Source organism: Haliotis cracherodii, unplaced genomic scaffold, assembly GCF_022045235.1.
Source record: "Haliotis cracherodii isolate W230 unplaced genomic scaffold, xgHalCrac1.p SCAF_11, whole genome shotgun sequence".
NCBI lineage: Eukaryota > Metazoa > Mollusca > Gastropoda > Lepetellida > Haliotidae > Haliotis > Haliotis cracherodii.
Window position 1 is genome coordinate 23,440,788 of NW_027266266.1, and position 19,497 is coordinate 23,460,284.

The 19,497-nt window shown below is 39.1% G+C and overlaps 2 protein-coding genes across 2 annotated transcripts; both read right to left on the reverse strand.

Moving 5' to 3' along the window:
• Positions 1-2,894: 2,894 nt before the first annotated feature.
• On the reverse strand, positions 2,895-3,811 carry LOC139455605 (uncharacterized). The gene is made up of 3 exons (XM_071237157.1): positions 3,787-3,811; positions 3,353-3,405; positions 2,895-3,152 (listed from the first exon to the last, which is right to left on the reverse strand). Exons 1-3 carry the CDS (start codon positions 3,809-3,811, stop codon positions 2,895-2,897), a joined length of 336 nt encoding a protein of 111 aa, XP_071093258.1.
• A 6,283-nt stretch (positions 3,812-10,094) lies between these two features.
• Positions 10,095-11,039, reverse strand: LOC139455939 (uncharacterized). Its single transcript, XM_071237483.1, has 3 exons — positions 11,015-11,039; positions 10,546-10,598; positions 10,095-10,352 (listed from the first exon to the last, which is right to left on the reverse strand). The coding sequence occupies exons 1-3, from the start codon at positions 11,037-11,039 to the stop codon at positions 10,095-10,097; spliced, it is 336 nt and encodes a 111-aa protein (XP_071093584.1).
• Positions 11,040-19,497: the final 8,458 nt, after the last annotated feature.

Consider the following 19,497-nt stretch of genomic DNA (forward strand, 5'->3'; position numbering starts at 1 on the left):
TGTTACACTCCCGGGAAAAACAAATGGTCAGTCTATTGAACTGTTTCATACTATCAATAACTCGGATGGACAACTCGAAGTCGCTCTATGTGATATAACGTATTATCATATAATGGGTAGGTTTCTCGGCAGGATAAAGCCAACGGATAAAAACGATATCCGTTGGGGTCATATGCGGATAGAGATGCAAATATCAAAGGTCAAGTAGGGACTTATTTTCACTGTTTATAAACAAACATGGTGTCGCCCTCGTCATTCGGCGATCGAGTCAGAATTAACCATCGGGAATCTGAGATCCGGTGAAGAATAGGTCTTCAGCAAACCATGCTTGCCATAAAAGGCGACTTGGTTGATGCATGTCATCGTATCCCAATTTCGTGGATCGATGCTCATAGTGTCAATCACTGGATTGTCTGGTCCAGACTCGATTATTTGCAGACGGCCATCATATAGCTTGAATATTGCTGAGTGCGGCGTTAAACAACAAACAAACAAACAAACAAGCTTCAAGAGGCAACTAACGAGGATCGGGTGGTCAGGACCGTTGACATGGTTGATGCATGCCTTTGTATGCCAATTGCGTTGATCAATGCTCATGATGTCAATCACTGGATTGTCTTGTCCAGTCACAATTATTTACATATGTCATATACCTTACGTCATATAGCTGGAATATTGGTGAGTGTGGCGTTAAAGAACAAACAAAACAAAAAATCAACAATCCAAAGTATGGCAAAAGAATAATTGGACTTTTTTCAATAAATTGTTAGATAGGACAATTGTCACTTGTGATAGCTATGGCAGAAGCTTTAAGTTTTTCAAAGCATAAACTATTGAGGTTGACAGTGTTGCAAATGTCTCATTTTATTTTCTCTCGTAAACTGAAAATATACATTGATATCTGTGACCACACGGAAGTAAGCTGTATCACGCCGGCTTGAATAGGATATCAAGTCATGATCACACAAACCAGTGACTGAAAGCATGAGCAAGAATCTTGTTTTTTGGCTCTTATGGCCAGCAATGGATACCAAGGACCTATTATACTGTGGAATTCCTAGTTTCCTACAGGGTTCATTTGGAATGGTGATGAACCTTCTTTAATGTAGACATTGTCATTATGGCGCGAGCGCATTCTTTTAATAAAGGGCTGTGATTCAATAGCTACAATCAGGCTAGGTTTGTCAAGCACTTTAGTTATTTCAAAATCATCCCTGTCCACAGGCAAGGAATTCATTCTTGATGTTATTTCATAAAGAAAAATGTCAATGATTGTGCATACTATATAAAAAAATGCTCCAATCTATACCTCATGATGTGTAAGCCTAAGTGGTTATTAAAATTCATTTTTTATGTTATTTCTTAAAAAAAACGTGCATAAAATATTTAAAAATGCGCTACGCTATACCTCATGTGTAAGCCTATTTGGTTATTAGATCTAACCTAGACTTACTGCCAGACAAGAACCAGAATTCTGTAGCATGGTTTCAGGATGTTATTCACGTTTTTGATAATTATAGGAGGCACTAACATTGATCAAATATAACAGCAAACAACAGTTTGAACAACAAAAACATTTATTTATACAACTGAAACCATATGGAAATAATTAACAAGTCGAAAAGTTAATGAACCCAAGAAAATATCCTGGAACTTGTTCCAAGGAAAGCTTTAAACGTTGTTGCTGGAGGTGAAGACTCTTTTGACCACTCGGATGACAGGGACATCATGGCTCTCAGGAAGGACGGCTGGGAGGATTTGTGTTTCTTCCTCACTGCCAAAATCTCAAATAAGTCAGTCAAGTTAGTGTCAACCATATTATTGTCATGACCATCACAAAGATTGTATCAATTTATTTATGAGTTATGAAAGCTAGGAAATGATTAGCAAGGAAGAAATATTTCCTTAATATTTCCAAATTGTATTTGGATGGTACAGTACACAAATTATTATCATAATTATCCTGTAAACTGTAATTAGTTCTGCAGATATATAGTATACCAGTATGTTATTGACATGTTTCACCTAATTATATTCAATGTTTTGGTAAGAAATCGTTTGGGAACTTCATAGCATGCTGTTACCGAGCAACCATAATAACATGGCCTGTGATGTTCCACAAAATCAGCATCAAGAGCACATAAATCCATTTTTGTTTCAAGACCAGGGAGACAGGTGCTGAAAATCATGTCCAGGTCTTATGGCCCATAGTCTACTGAGTTAGAACTTCTCTTCAAAAACTTTCCTGATACATCCCTATTCATGTTCTTACCATCCCTATTTTAAACACAATGTTCGAAGTTTTTTCGGGGAAATTATTGTCCTCAAATAAATTACTGAGCTCGCATTATATATTTTATTATTCCATATATATATATGTGTGTGTGTGTGTGTGTGTGTGTGTGTGTGTGTGTGTGTATTGTTGGGTTATTATTGAGTGTTCTATGAAATTTGAACATTTCAACTGGCAAATCTGAAAACAGATTGGCTGAAGAGTGGCACAGCAGTTAGTGTTCGCTTGTCACACCCTGGTCACACCCTACGATTTCCAACATGAGTAATTTGTGAAACCTATCATTGGACTACGATATTTAACTATTGCATACGATATTCGCCAAGTTGTCACAGACCTAAGGAGATCTACAAATGTAGAATCAGAATGCAGAATTGTGTAATGTTACTTGTAGCTTTAGGTTATGTTTGAGTTTGTTCCATACGTAAGGAGGCTCCCATATTAATAATAGAATAAAACAACCAACAACAATTTAAACAACAACAAAATTTACTAATCATGCTAATGAAAGAACAACCAAATGGGAAAGATAACTAATTTGCCAAAGTGTCCATACAAAAAAAGGAAAGGTGACTTCTCAGATTGTTACAAAAATGTCACTTTAAGCGTCGTTTTTGTTGGAGGTGAAGACTCTCTTGATTAGACTGATGAAGCGGGACAGCAAGGCTCTCAGGAAGGACTGGGGTGGGAGGGGTTGTGTGTCTTCCTCACGGCCGAGATCGATCTCCACAAAGTCGGTGTCAACCATAATGACGTGGCCGGTGATGTTGACAGAAACAGAGACAGGGGCTGGGTCGGGGACAGAGGTGTAGGAGGTGGGGAGGGTGGACAGGGGTTCAGGGTGGTACACACAAGGACGCTGGTGGGGAGGGAAGTGGAAAAAGAGAAATGATGAGACAAACGTGATACTGATACTAGTGATAGGTAGGGTGCGGTGTATCTTTAGTTAAGATAGTGGTAATACAGTAGGTTACGGAACATCAACACTTTGACAAACTGAGATTTAGACAAGGATCTGTTGTAAAAGTTGGTTATATTCTACAACCCTAGCACACCTACTCGACGTGGGACAGGAGTGGCAGCAGGGGTGAAAGTCTGGTGAAACATCCTCTCTGTGTGGGGGAGAAGTGAAAATAAATAAAACATGTACACTCTTATTTACACTGTAAAGTCATTAAAAACGTAAGCTTGTAAGTATATACCATATAGGTCTATATATATAAATCTATACACGTTCGTGTAAGTTGTATTTATTTATTTCGTTCTATTCGTTAGTGGGCTTTTCACCTGGGGCAGAACGAAATCACTATTTATGTAAGCATTGGCCATTGAAGAAATTGAAGTACATAGAAGAAATATAAAATGCGAGGAAGCGGTTTAGTATATCTTGAGAAACGTTGAAGTACGTTGAGATTTCTATAGGCCTAGTTAAAGACTTTAGTGATGAGACCTTGGCGAAACGTAATCATCATGAAACTGTGACACATTGGTACCTTGAACACAGCTACTTGACTGCATGTTTAAAAAACTCAAGCGATGCTCAAAATCCAAGGCAGATTATAGATTGAGAACAAAGAGACAGCAGATGCGGCAACATAAAATGGCGTCGTTTTGCTGATATCGGTAGCTTGGCAACGATCGGCACCAACGGAAGGGAGATAACTCTCAGTTTCAAAGTATAAGTTAATACCGCTAAATTGATGTGGCGTTACCTGTATTTAATATTCTATGACAAATTAATTCATAGTCGAATTAATATATGAGTGTCCACTTAAGGATTTGTGAACAGGTAAAGGCTACAATTATTGAATCTTTTTTTCGTGCATTCTTTTTGGAAATGTTGGGGTGCTAGATGAATGCAAACGGTTATAGGGCGGGATGTTTTCCCTACAAAGGATTGTCCAGTTACAGTCAATTTTATAAACTACACCTTTAGGTTCTTGGCGTTTAGTTGTGTTTCTGCCGTTGTCCCTTCTTAGAGAACTGAGTGAGGTGGATCTGGTGAAGTCGGGGTCAATATTGGGTTGCTGTTTGGGGAGGCGGCTGATGATGAGGGGCAATCCTATTTAGGTGAAACATCCCGCCCCATCAACACCAGAATCAAAGAGCACAAAACTTCAACCATCAAATCCGAGAGTAAATCAGCCATTCGGACCACATCAGCAACTGCCCTAATTACAACACAAACCTCCAAAATCCTCTCCAACAACCTCCAGGACTTCACAAAAAGCAAACTAAGAGAAGCAGTCCACATTCGCCGCCACAACCATCAATCAACAGAGATCAAGGCCATTTCATCCTATCCGCCTACTGTGAACTCATTAAGCAATAGTGACTCCTCCTATATATACTTATCCTGTTTAATTGGCTTCCTGTCTCATCGGCTTCCTTATCATGTGTATTATTTAACTTACTTATGTTTATCTCTTTCATGTATGCAATTGTTTGTTACTGTTAATCCTCCACCTTCTATATATATTTTGTACCATGTTCATTATTCAGCCTTGCTTGACAACGGTATAAGGATCTATACCGAAACGTCGATGTTACAGTAAAATAAAGAAGTTGTTATCCATAATTTGTGTGTACATTGTCATCCGTCAACTTCTAAGTGAGTGAGTGAGTGAGTGAGTGAGTTAGGTTTGACGAAGCTTTTAACAGTATTCCAGTATTATCACGGCGTGTCAGCTTAATGTGGGAGGAAACCCGAAGTGATGAGGGTCTCAGGCGTTTACCACTTCGGTGAAACTCACGAGCACGGGTATGGTGCTGACAAACCTAGAAACATAATCGGGGCGAACCGGTATTCGAACCCACAATCATAGGTTTCTTGCGTTCCCAAAGGACGCAACTGTGCACAGCGAAATGCGGCGACTTAGACGCCTGGGCCACCCAACTTCTAAGTAATGCTTATCGAACAATTCCCTCAAAACATATATATATGTATTGATAATTCCTTGCGCGGCCGTCAATCTGACGTATTATATGCATGTGTATATATCTATCCTGAGGGATCTAGCTCGTATTACATTTTATCATATAATGGGTAGGTTTCTCGGCAGGATAAAGCCAACGGATAAAAACGATATCCGTTGGGGTCATATGCGGATAGAGATGCAAATATCAAAGGTCAAGTAGGGACTTATTTTCACTGTAAATATACAAACATGGCGTCGTCCTTGTCATTCGGCGATCGAGTCAGAATTAACCATCGGGAATCGGGATAAACTACAGGGATAATTGTTATCATTATCAAAAGAACAGTCTAATATACTGAAAATCAGTGTCTAACTGTAATGTAGCTAAGGCATTTTATAAGTTTTGGCAACTTTGGAGATATAAATTTCGCGAACAATTTTGCGAGGGCACATCTGTGTTTATAGACCTCTGCGGCTTGAAACCTTCTCCTCAAATTAAAATAGTGGGATTTGGCCGAAATATGTTTGAATTGTTACCTTGTTTCGTTTTGTCGCTTTGCGTACATCTGACTACACTTCTTAACTATGACAGGACAGACCGACTGTCAACATCGTCTGACCGTGGCCGTGACGTCTCATAGACTAGGGTTAGAGTAGCTTCCCTTTGACAAAGGGCAGTTACTCTAGCGGACAGACCGATGGATTGCCGCGAAAGGCAATTAAAAACAATAGTTGTTTTGAGTATATGTTGCTTTCGCCACTGTATAAGAAAGAGATTTCAGCTGTAACTATATTGGCTACTGTCACTGTCCGACTGACACATCACCCTGTGACGTAATAAATATTAATGCGCGCTTTCAAGGAAAACTCGCAATGTTTCGGTAATGTTTGTGAAAGAGGGAAAGCGATTTTAAAGCACAGAATTAAAGAATGACATTATATGATAAAGAGGTTATCACGCTTGTGTGTTTGGGGATGGTAAATATCCTGTATTAGGAATAAATACTATGTATTTAGCTCGCCAAGGCTCGCTAAATACAATGTTTATTCCCAATGCAGGATATTTACCATCCCCAAACACACAAGCGTGATAACCTCTATTTATCTGTTGATTGTTAAAATGGCATCACTATATTTCCAAACAGTTTGTTACACATTTTATCAGAATTAAGAGATGTTATTGTTATTTGTGGTGGAGACTTTAATGCCGCAACAGGAACGAAGTCTGATTTTGGAGAAGATGACATTGTTGAGCTTAAAACTACAACTCGGTTGTTTTTGTTGAACTTCTGTTCAAGATCTAGCCATCTTTCATCACCTTCAATGAAACAGTGATAGATTGTGGCTTGTGAGACAAAATTGGTCATGTGATCCTGTAAGAGCCTGTTTTGTCTATGAATTAAACAGGTTTTATATTTACCGAATGAAATGTTTACTTTATTAGTCCTCGAAATTGGTGGCTACTTTCTTTGGCCTTTCAGTGCATTTTAGTAGGAGTTGATATAGCCTATTTATCTGATATACCCAGCGTTAGAAATTGGCACTAGTCCTGTGGTCCTTGCCAAACTGAAGAAGAGTTGGATTTTCATTTTGATGACAGTGAGTAGTGATAGTGCTTGCGGGGATGTGCACTACAAATGCTTGCGTTGATAGTACATGTTTGTATATGCATGGATTCAATGTAATCTGGACCCGTGAAGATCCGGGGTAGAATAGGTCTTCAGCAACCCATGCTTTCCGTAAAAGGCGACTATGCTTGTCGTAAGAGGCGAATAACGAGATCGGGATCTCTTTGCTTGCCGATGCATAGTAACGTAATGGTATCAAATGGATATCAAGTTTTGATAGTTGAAACGAAAAAACTAACACTGCAGGAAACGTTACAAATGCAGAGGATCATTTACATTATACAGGAATATGTAAGGTAACATTTAATATCCATTGCGATGTACCCACCCGTGAAGATCCGGTGAAGAATAAGTCTTCAGCAAACCATGCTTGCCATAAAAGGCCACTGTGCTTTCGTAAAAGGCGACTAATGGGATCGAGTGGTCAGGATCGTTGATGCATGTCATCGTATCCCAATTTCGTGGATCGATGCTCACAGTATCAATCACTGGATGGTCTGGTCCAGACTCGATTATTTGCAGACGGCTGTCATATAGCTGGAATATTGCTGAGTGTGGCGTTAAACAACAAACAAACAAGCGTTCAAGAGGCAACTAACGAGGATCGGGTGGTCAAGATTGCTGACTTGGTTGATGCATGTCTTTGTATGCCAATTGCGTTGATCAATGCTCATGATGTCAATGCTGACAAAGCTAGAAACATAATCGGGGCGAACCGGGAATCGAACCCACAATCATAGGTTTCTGGCGTGGCAAAGGGACGCAACTCTGCACAGCGAATCGCGGCTCCTTAGGTGACTGGGCCCACCCAACTTTTAAGTTATGCTTATGGAACAATTCCTCTCAAACCTTGTGAATTTATAATACATCTACTATGAATCCAAGAACGCAGAAACAGGAAAAATATGCCAATTGCGTTGATCGATGCTCATGATGTCAATCATTGGATTGTCTTGTCCAGACTCGATTATCAACATACGTCATATAATACCGTACATCATATAGCTGGAATTTTGCTGAGTGCGGCGTTGAACAACAAACAAACAAAAAATTCTACAAAAACTATGTTTGGTCAATAAAATGTTAGATAGGACAATTGTCACTTGTGATGGCTATGACAGAAGCTTCAAGTTTTTCAAAGCAGAAACTATTGAGGTTGAACAGTGTTGAAAATTTCCCATTTTATTTACTCTCGTAAACTGAAAATATACATTGATATCTGTGACCACATGGAAGTAAGCTGTATCACGCTGGCTTGAATATGATATCAAGTCATGATCACACAAACCAGTGACTGAAAGCATGAGCAAGAATCTCTTGTGGCCAGCAATGGATACCAAGGACCTATATACTTTGTGGAATTCCTAGTTTCATACAGGGTTCATTTAGAATGGTGACAAACCTTCTTTAATGTAGATATTCCATTAGAAGTGTCATTATGGTCTGATCGCATTCTATTATTAAAGAAGTGTGATTTAATAGTTACAGTCAGGCTTGGTTTGTCAAGTAGGGCTGGGACGGGTACCTGGGTCAGGTGGGTACTGAGTAGGATCCGGGTACCCACAGGAATACCCGGACCCGTGGTTAGTCACGTGATATATTGTTTCATGAAAAAATTATCTATGGTTACACTACAAGTCACTAATATTCGCATTTCTTTCTGAATATGAACCCATTCCTTCTGATTTTTCATATGGTTGAATAAAGTTAAAACTTTAGTGTATAAATGACCAGATTGTTCAATACATGCATCTCATACATTTTGCCAGGGATATACCTCATGATGTATTAACCTATTTGGTTATTAGATCTAACTTCGACTTACTGCCAGACAAGAACCAGAGTTCTGTAGCATCGTTTTAGGATGTTATTCACGCTTTTGATAACATAGGAAGCACTAACATTGATAAAATGTAACAGCAAACAACAGTTTGAACAACAAAAACATTTATTTATACAACTGAAACCATATGGAAATAATTAACAAGACGAAAAGTTAATGACTCCAACAAAATATCCTGGAACTTGTTCCAAGGAAAGCTTTAAACATTGTTGCTGGAGGTGAAGACTCTTTTGACCACTCGGATGACACGGGACATCATGGCTCTCAGGAAGGACGGCTGGGAGGATTTGTGTTTCTTCCTCACTGCCTAAATCTCAAATAAGTCAGTCTCAAGTTAGTGTCAACCATATTATTGTCATGACCATCACAAAGATTGTATCAATTTATTTATGACTTATGAAAGCTAGGAAATAATTAGCAAGGAAGAAATATTTCCTATATATTTCCGAATTGTATTTGAATAGTACAGTACACAAATTATTATCAAAATTATCCTATAAACTGTAATTAGTTCTGCAGATATACAGTATACCAGTATATTATTGACATGTTTCACCTTATTCAATTCAATGTTTTGGTAAGAAATCATTTGGGAACTTCATAGCATGCTGTTACCGAGCAACCATAATAACATGGCCTGTGATGTTCCACAAAATCAGCATCAAGAGCACATTAAATCCATTTTTGTTTCAAGACCAGGGAGACAGGTGCTGAAAATCATGTCCAGGTCTTATGGCCCATAGTCTACTGAGTTAGGACTTCTCTTCAAAAACTTTCCTGATACATCCCTATTCATGTTCTTACCATCCCTCTTTTAAACACAATGTTCGAAGTTTTTTCGGGGAAATAATTGTCCTCAAATAAAGTACTGAGCTCGCATTATATTTTTTTTTATTCCATATATATACTAGCATATATAAACACTCGGATTATAAATCTTTGAGGGGTTATTATTGACTGTTCTATGAAATTTGATCATTTCAACTGGCAAATCTGAAAATAGATTGGCTGAAGAGTGGCACACCAGTTAGTGTTCGCTTGTCACACCCTGACCAAGGTTCGATTTCTAACATGAGTAATTTGTGAAACCTATTATTGGACTACGATATCTAACTATTGCATACGATATTCGCCAAGTTGTCACAGACCTAAGGAGATCTACAAATGTAGAATCAGAATGCAGAATTGTGTAATGTGACTCGTAGCTTTAGGTTATGTTTGAGTTTTTTCCATACGTAAGGCGGCTCCTACACTAATAAAAGAATAAAGCAACCAACAACAATTTAAACAACAACAAAATTTACTCATCATCCTAATGAAAGAACAACCAAATGGGAATGATAACTAATTTGCCAAAGTGTCCATACAAAAAAAGGAAAGGTGACTTCTCAGATTGTTACAAAAATGTCACTTTAAGCGTCGTTTTTGTTGGAGGTGAAGACTCTCTTGATCAGACTGATGAAGCGGGACAGCAAGGCTCTCAGGAAGGACTGGGGTGGGAGGGGTTGTGGGTCTTCCTCACGGCCGAGATCGATCTCCACAAAGTCGGTGTCAACCATAATGACGTGGCCGGTGATGTTGACAGAAACAGAGACAGGGGCTGGGTCGGGGACAGAGGTGTAGGAGGTGGGGAGGGTGGACAGGGGTTCAGGGTGGTACACACAAGGACGCTGGTGGGGAGAGAAGTGGAAAGAGAAAAATGATGAGACAAACGTGATACTGAAACTAGTGATAGGTAGGGTGCGGTGTATCTTTAGTTGGAACATACAGTAGGTTATGGAACATCAACACTTTGACACACTGAGATTTAGACAAGGATCTGTTGTAAAAGTTGGTTATATTCCACAACCCTAGCACACCTACTCGACGTGGGACAGGAGTGGCAGCAGGGGTGAAAGCCGGGTGAAACATCCTCTCTGTGTTGGGGAGAAGTGAAAATAAAAAAAACATGTACTCTTGTTTACACTGTAAAGTCATTAAAAACGTAAGCTTGTAAGTATATACCATATACCGGTAGGTCTATATATATCTATACACGTTCGTGTCAGTTGTATTTATTTATTTCGTTCTATTTGTTTATGTGCTTTTCACCTGGGGCAGGACAAAATCACTCTTTATGTAAGCATTGGCCATTGAAGAAATTGAAGTACATAGAAGAAATATAAAATGCGAGGAAACGGTTTTAGTATATCTTGAGAAACGTTGAAGTACGTTGATATTTCTATAGGCCTTGTTATAGACCTTAGTGATGAGACTTTGGCATCAACCCGCTAGCCGATTATACAACCACACGGTGAAACGTAATCATCATGAAACTATGACAAATTGGTACCTTGAACACAGCTACTTGACTGCATGTTTAAAAAACTCAAGCGATGCTCAAAATCCAAGGCAGGTTGTAGATTGAGAACAAAGAGACAGCAGATGCGGCAACATAAAATGGCGTCGTTTTGCTGATATCGGTAGCTTGGCAACGATCGGCACTAACGGAAGGGAGATAACTCTCAGTTTCAAAGTATAAGTTAATACCGCTAAATTGATGTGGGGTTACGTTTATCTAATATTCTATGACTAATTAATTCATAGTCGAATTAATATATGAGTGTCCACTTTAGGATTTGTGAACAGGAAAAGGATACAATTATTGAATCTTTTTTTCGTGTATTCTTTTTGGAAATGTTGGGGTGCTAGATGAATACAAACGGTTATAGGGCGGGATGTTTTCCCTATATAGGATTGTCCAGTTACAGTCAATTTTATAAACTACCCCTTTAGGTTCTTGGCGTTTAGTTGTGTTTCTGTCGTTGTCCCTTCTTAGAGAATTGAGGGGGGTTGATCTTGCGAAGTCGGGGTCAATATTGGGGTTGAAGGAGGCGGCTGATGATATGGGGCAATCCTATGTAGGTGAAACATCCCGCCCAATGAACACCAGAATCAAAGAGCACAAAACTTCAACCATCAAATCCGAGAGTAAATCAGCCATTCGGACCATATCAGCAACTGCCCTAATCACAACATGAACCGCCCAAATCCTCTCCAACAACTCCAGGACTTCACAAAAAGCAATCAAAGAGAAGCAGTCCATATTCGCCGCCACAACCATCAATCAACAGAGATCAAGGCCATTTCATCCTATCCGCCTACTGTGAACTCATCAAGCAATAGCGATCCCTCCTATGTATACTTATCCTGTTTAATTGGCTTCCTGATCATGTGTATTATTTAACTTACTCATGTTTATCTCTTTCATGTATGCAATTGTTTGTTACTGTTAATCCTCCACCTTCTATATATATTTCGTACCATGTTCATTATTCAGCCTTGCTTGACAACGGCATAAGGATCTATACCGAAACGTCGATGTTACAGTAAAATAAAGAAGTTGTTATCCATAAATTGTGTGTACATTGTCATCCGTCAACTTCTAAGTGAGTGAGTGAGTGAGTGAGTGAGTGAGTGAGTGAGTGAGTGTGAGTTGGGTTTAACGCAGCTTTTAACAGTATTCAAGTTATATCGCGGCATGTCAGCTTAACGTGGGAGGAAAGCCCGAAGAGATGCAGGTCTCAGGCGTTTACCACTTCGGTGAAACCCACGAGCACGGGTATGGTGCTGACAAACCTAGAAAAATAATCGGGGCGAACCGGGATTCGAACCCACAATCATAGGTTTCTGGCGTGCCAAAGGGACGCAACTCTGCACAGCGAATCGCGGCTCCTTAGGCGACTGGGCCCACCCAACTTTTAAGTTATGCTTATCGAACAATTCCCTCAAAACCTTGTGAATTTATGATACATCTACTATGAATCCAAGAACGCAGAAACAGGAAAAATATGCCAATTGCGTTGATCGATGCTCATGATGTCAATCACTGGATTGTCTTGTCCAGACTCAATTTTTAACATACGTCATATAATACCGTACATCATATAGCTGGAATTTTGCTGAGTGCGGCGTTAAACAACAAACAAACAAAAAATTCTACAAAAACTATGTTTGGTCAATAAAATGTTAGATAGGACAATTGTCACTTGTGATAGCTATGACAGAAGCTTCAAGTTTTTCAAAGCAGAAACTATTGAGGTTGAACAGTGTTGCAAATTTCCCATTTTATTTACTCTCGTAAACTGAAAATATACATTGATATCTGTGACCACACGGAAGTATCATGGAACTGTTCTGGGTGAACAATACCTTCCAAATGACGTGCTGTTTTTCTTGGGGAATTAGTCAGCAAAGAGCCAGAGTCACAGGAGACTAATCACAATTTTATTTACAAGAACAATTAACAATTTACAATATAATTAGATAATAACTGAGGGTGCCACAGAGAGTTGGTACACACTCTGGGCTGTGGGAGAGAGGTCTGCTTGGTAAGAGAGTCAAACCCCTTCTCTCCTCTCTCAATCTCTCTGGACCAAGGCTTAATAAGCCAAGGTCACCTGACATTTAGTAAGTAATAAATATAAATGTAAACAGTAAATCATCAGTGACATACTTGCACATCCTGTTCAGGATGGCAGACGGTCGATGTACACAAAAATGGTGATTAACAAATAGGATTAGCATCTAATAAATAACAGCAATTAAGTGTTTCAAGGCATATAGATGTCATGGCTCCAGGGTAATGAGCCTTTGCAATCAAATGTTCTTCAGACAATGGATGTTGTAAATCAGTCGCTATGACAACTTCCCTCCGTTACGTGAAGCTTTGACCCCAAGCTTACATGAGTCCAAATTGATATGAGTGAACTTTTTCACAAACGAAAACGACCATGCAAATGTGAACAAAATCAGTTACATGAAATCCTTATGCAACAAATATATCTATGCAATGGCGGTATGAAAGTGATCATCTAGCCAATTTGAATTAGTGCCAGTTTGAAAACTAACCAAGTGATCTTTGTAATGTGTAATTTCACTACAAGGTAATTACTGCTTTGCACAGATTCAATAAATATATCACTGAAGGTTCTTTGAATTCAGGAGTCTGGCTTGGCGGTGCGACTCAGTACCGAATAATGATAATGAAGAATGTCATAAAAAGTACAAATTAAACATCTGAGCAAATATTTCGCATAAAGAAATTTGAAACCAGGAGTCTAGCTTTACCGCGTGACTCAAACGGTACTTGTGGGTACTATTGCCCTTTTAAGTACAATGGGTGCTCTTCCCGTGTCTTTGACGGAGTTTGCCCAGATATTGTGGGTGCGATGCCCAAGAAAAAAAATCCTTAATTCCGACATCAAAATTCTGAAATGCTGAATACTGCTGTGCTGTTAATTACTTAATACTGACATACAATAAACATATGTGTAGGGGTGGCTCACCCAAGAATATCCCTAAACTGAATTCAAAGTCCTAGACAATACATTCAATTTTGTACCAAACTGTGCACATTAATTACTTGTAACAAATGACAAATTTTGTCGTTTAGATTTTTGAAATTACGAGTCGAGCTTTAAGGTGTGACTCGATAACCCTTACAGCTTAGGTTTGTCTGGGCCTTAGCTGCAACTTTATGTCTGGCGTGGCCTGGAGACATTTCAAAGATTCCCTACACAATAACTTCAAAGATCTAGCTTGACTAAAGATGTAATTTGGAGTATATTGCACATATACAAAACTGAATTTTGTAAAGACACATTTTGGCATTAATATACTGGCTTTGATTAAACATACCTGGTTGCACTATTCAACAGTCACACAATATATATCCTTGATTGAGTCCATGTAAGTAAACACAAATTAGTAAGTCCCAAATGAGATATCTTGTACACAGTGTCCATCTTGTAGGTGCCTGTGAGGCGGTTTCTGTATTGTGCAGGGTCTGCATGAAGATGGCTGTGGTCGAGTCTCCTTCGGATAGGCGTGTATATTTCTTTTCTTAGGTCATGTGCAGGAACGACATCTTGAAGGGGAAGTCTTAGCAGTGTTACTAAGATATTCGAGCAGGGAATGTTTGGGATCGGAGAACTTGTTCTTGATCAGAGAGGTTCTTGTTCTTTCTTCAATCTTGTTAAAGGCCATTTCTTTGTTCTTGGTGATTGGCCGTCAGGAAGGTAGTATATCCTTTTAATAAGAGACCGTCACTTCCTACAGTTTTGTGAACCACATGCCATGCTGCAAAGAGGTACAGGAAAGGACAGACTAAGAAGTCTGTCATACCCGGATTTTCCACCAAATTATCAACGCGTGTCGGTCCGACGTTGTTTAATGAACAATTTGCATACTCGTATATGCAAGGGGCCGACATATGGTTCTCAGTAGGAAGTGACAACTTGGTGACGATGACTTGCGATATATACAGTTTTACTTTATACGTGTAGATATATACATACAAAAGACACTATGTGCCTGGTCAGCACATAGTGGTAGTGATTGTTGTCTAGGTGCCCCGGAGCACCCAGCCTAACCCTAGCTAGGCTAAGGGTAAGACCTTTCTTTCTCCTTCTCTCCTCTGTCAATCTCTCTGGACCAAGGCTTAATTAGCCAAGGTCACCTGACATTTACTAAGTAATAAATATAAATGTAAACAGTAAATCATCAGTGACATACTTGCACATCCTGTGTACACAAAAATGGTGATTAACAAATAGGATTAGCATCTAATAAATAACAGCAATTAAGTGTTTCAAGGCATATAGATGTCATGGCTCCAGGGTAATGAGCCTTTGCAATCAAATGTTCTTCAGACAATGGATGTTGTAAATCAGTCGCTATGACAGAAGTAAGCTGTATCACGCCGGCTTGAATATGATATCAAGACATGATCACACAAACCAGTGACTGAAAACATGAGCAAGAATCTCTTGTGGCCAGCAATGGATACCAAGGACCTATATACTCTGTGGAATTCCTAGTTTCCTACAGGGTTCATTTGGAATGGCGACAAACCTTCTTTAATGAAGATATTCCATTAGAAGTGTCATTATAGTCTGGTCGCATTCTATTAATAAAGAACTGTGATTCAATAGTTACAGTCAGGCTTGGTTTGTCAAGTAGGGCTGGGACGGGTACCGAGTAGGATCCGGGTACACACAGGACTACCCGGACCCGTGGTTAGTCACGTGATATATTGTTTCATGAAAAAATTATCTATGGTTACACTACAAGTCACTGATGTTCGCATTTCTTTCTGAATATGAACCCATTCCTTCTGATTTTTCATATGGTTGAATAAAGTTAAAACTTTAGTGTATGAATGACCAGATTGTTCAATACATGTATCTTAATACGTTTTGCCAGGGATATGCTGAAAATGTTCTGATTCGGACATTTTGTGACATCTCCTGAGACTTACAGTGGGTACGCGGGTAGTGTCGGGTTATAGGGGGTGGGTACCCGGGTAGTAGATTTGGACTCGTCCCAGCCCTATTGTCAAGCACTTTACTCATTTCAAAATCATCCCTGTCCTCAGAGGCGGAATTCATTCTTGATGTTATTTCATAAAAAAACGTCAATGATTGTGCATAGAAATAAAAAAGACGCGCTAATCTATACCTCATGATGTATTAACCTATTTGGTTATTAGATCTAACTTAGACTTACTGCCAGACAAGAACCAGAGTTCTGTAGCATCGTTTTAGGATGTTATTCACGCTTTTGATAACTTAGGAAGCACTAACATTGATCAAATATAACAGCAAACAACAGTTTGAACAACAAAAACATTTATTTATACAACTGAAACCATATGGAAATAATTAACAAGACGAAAGGTTAATGACTCCAACAAAATATCCTGGAACTTGTTCCAAGGAAAACTTTAAACGTTGGTGCTGGAGGTGAAGACTCTTTTGACCACTCGGATGACACGGGACATCATGGCTCTCAGGAAGGACGGCTGGGAGGATTTGTGTTTCTTCCTCACTGCCAAAATCTCAAATAAGTCAGTCAAGTTAGTGTCAACCATATTATTGTCATGACCATCACAAAGATTGTATCAATTTATTTATGACTTATGAAAGCTAGGAAATAATTAGCAAGGAAGAAATATTTCCTATATATTTCCGAATTGTATTTGAATGGTACAGTACACAAATTATTATCAAACTTATCCTATAAACTGTAATTAGTTCTGTAGATATACAGTATACCAGTATATTATTGACATGTTTCACCTTATTCAATTCAATGTTTTGGTAAGAAATCGTTTGGGAACTTCATAGCATGCTGTTACCGAGCAACCATAATTACATGGCCTGTGATGTTCCACAAAATCAGCATCAAGAGCACATTAAATCCATTTTTGTTTCAAGACCAGGGAGACAGGTGCTGAAAATCATGTCCAAGTCTTATGGCCCATAGTCTACTGAGTTAGGACTTCTCTTCAAAAACTTTCCTGATACATCCCTATTCATGTTCTTACCATCCCTCTTTTAAACACAATGTTCGAAGTTTTTTCGGGGAAATAATGGTCCTCAAATAAATTACTGAGCTCGCATTATATATTTTATTATTCCATATGTGTGTGTGTGTGTGTGTGTGAGTGTGTGTGTGTGTGTGTGTGTATTGTGGGGTTATTATTGAGTGTTCTATGAAATTTGATCATTTCAACTGGCAAAATCTGAAAACAGATTGGCTGAAGGGTGGCACAGCAGTTAGTGTTCGCTTGTCACACCCTGATCACACGGTACGATTTCTAACATGAGTTATTTGTGAAACCTATTATTGGACTGCGATATTTAACTATTGCATACGATATTCGCCATGTTGTCACAGACCTAAGGAGATCTACAAATGAAGAATCAGAATGCAGAATTGTGTAATGTGACTCGAAGCATTAGGTTATGTTTGAGTTTGTTCTATACATAAGGAGGCTCCTACACTAATAATAGTGTGGACGTGGGACAGGAGTGGCAGCAGGGGTGAAAGCCGGGTGAAACATCCTCTCTGTGTGGGGGAGAAGTGAAAATAAATAAAACATGTACATTCTTGTTTACACTGTAAAGTCATTAAAAACGTAAGCTTGTAAGTATATACCATATACCGGTAGGTCTATATATATCTACACACGTTCTTGTCAGTTGTATTTATTTATTTCGTTCTATTTGTTTATGTGCTTTTCACCTGGGGCAGGACAAAATCACTATTTATCTAAGCATTGGCCATTGAAGAAATTGAAGTACACAGAAGAAATATAAAATGCGAGGAAACGGGTTTAGTATATCTTGAGAAACGTTGAAGTACGTCGAGATTTCTATAGGCCTTGTTATAGACCTTAGTGATGAGACCTTGGCATCAACCTGACGCTAGCCGATTATACAACCACACGGTGAAACGTAATCATCATGAAACTATGACACATTGGTACCTTGAACACAGCTACTTGACTGCATGTTTAAAAAACTCAAGCGATGCTCAAAATCCAAGGCAAGTTGTAGATTGAGAACAAAGAGACAGCAGATGCGGCAACATAAAATGGCGTCGTTTTGCTGATTTCGGTAGCTTGGCAACGATCGGCACTAACGGAAGGGAGATAACTCTCAGTTTCAAAGTATAAGTTAATACCGCTAATTTGATGTGGCGTACGTTTATCTAATATTCTATGACTAATTAATTCATAGTCGAATTAATATATGAGTGTCCACTTTAGGATTTGTGAACAGGAAAAGGATACAATTATTGAATCTTTTTTTCGTGTATTCTTTTTGGAAATGTTGGGGTGCTAGATGAATACAAACGGTTATAGGGCGGGATGTTTTCCCTATATAGGATTGTCCAGTTACAGTCAACTTTATAAACTACCCCTTTAGGTTCTTGGCGTTTAGTTGTGTTTCTGCCGTTGTCCCTTCTTAGAGAATTGAGGGGGGTTGATCTGGCGAAGTCGGGGTCAATATTGGGGTTGAAGGAGGCGGCTGATGAAATGGGGCAATCCTATGTCGGTGAAACATCCCGCCCCATCAACACCAGAATCAAAGAGCACAAAACTTCAACCATCAAATCCGACAGTAAATCAGCCCTTCGGACCATATCAGCAACTGCCCTAATCACAACATGGACCTCCCATATCCTCTCCAACAACCAACAACATATAGGGGGTATATATTTTTATTTACTGACCAATAACGAGTTCCTGCGATACTTATCCTGTTTAAATGGCTTCCTCGTCATGTGTTCTCAGCGTCTCTGTCCATCATTTTTGTTAATTTTATCCTCCTGTTATTAATTAACCTACTCATGTGTGCAATTGTTTGTTACTGTTAATCCTACACCTTCTGTAAAGATTTTGTACCATGTTCATTATTCAGCCTTGCTTGACAACGGATCTATACCAAAACGTCGATGTTACAGTAAAATAAAGAAGTTGTTATCCATAAATTGTGTGTACATTGTCATCCGTCAACATCTAAGTGAGTGAGTGAGTGTGAGTTGGGTTTAACGCAGCTTTTAACAGTATTCAAGTTATATCGCGGCATGTCAGCTTAACGTGGGAGGAAAGCCCAAAGTGATGCAGGTCTCAGGCGTTTACCACTTCGGTGAAACCCACGAGCAAGGGTATGGTGCTGACAAACCTAGAAACATAATCGGGGCGAACCGGGATTCGAACCCACAATCATAGGTTTCTGGCGAGCCAAAGGGACGCAACTCTGCACAGCAAATCGCGACTCCTTAGGCGACTGGGCCTACCCAACTTTTAAGTTATGCTTATCGAACAATTCCCTCAAAACCTTGTGAATTTATAATACATCTACTATGAATCCAAGAAGGCAGAAACAGGAAAAATATGCCAATTGCGTTGATCGATGCTCATGATGTCAATCACTGGAATGTCTTGTCCAGATTCGATTATTATTATACGTCATATAATACCGT

Coding starts and splice junctions, on each gene's coding strand:
- LOC139455939 (XM_071237483.1), bottom strand. CDS start 11,039: ATGCAGTCAAGTAGCTGTGTTCAAG. Junction 10,599..11,014: donor GTCAAGTAGCTGTGTTCAAG/GTACCAATTTGT, acceptor TCCCCAACACAG/AGAGGATGTTTCACCCGGCT. Junction 10,353..10,545: donor CCACTCCTGTCCCACGTCGA/GTAGGTGTGCTA, acceptor TCTCCCCACCAG/CGTCCTTGTGTGTACCACCC.
- LOC139455605 (XM_071237157.1), bottom strand. CDS start 3,811: ATGCAGTCAAGTAGCTGTGTTCAAG. Junction 3,406..3,786: donor GTCAAGTAGCTGTGTTCAAG/GTACCAATGTGT, acceptor TCCCCCACACAG/AGAGGATGTTTCACCAGACT. Junction 3,153..3,352: donor CCACTCCTGTCCCACGTCGA/GTAGGTGTGCTA, acceptor CCTCCCCACCAG/CGTCCTTGTGTGTACCACCC.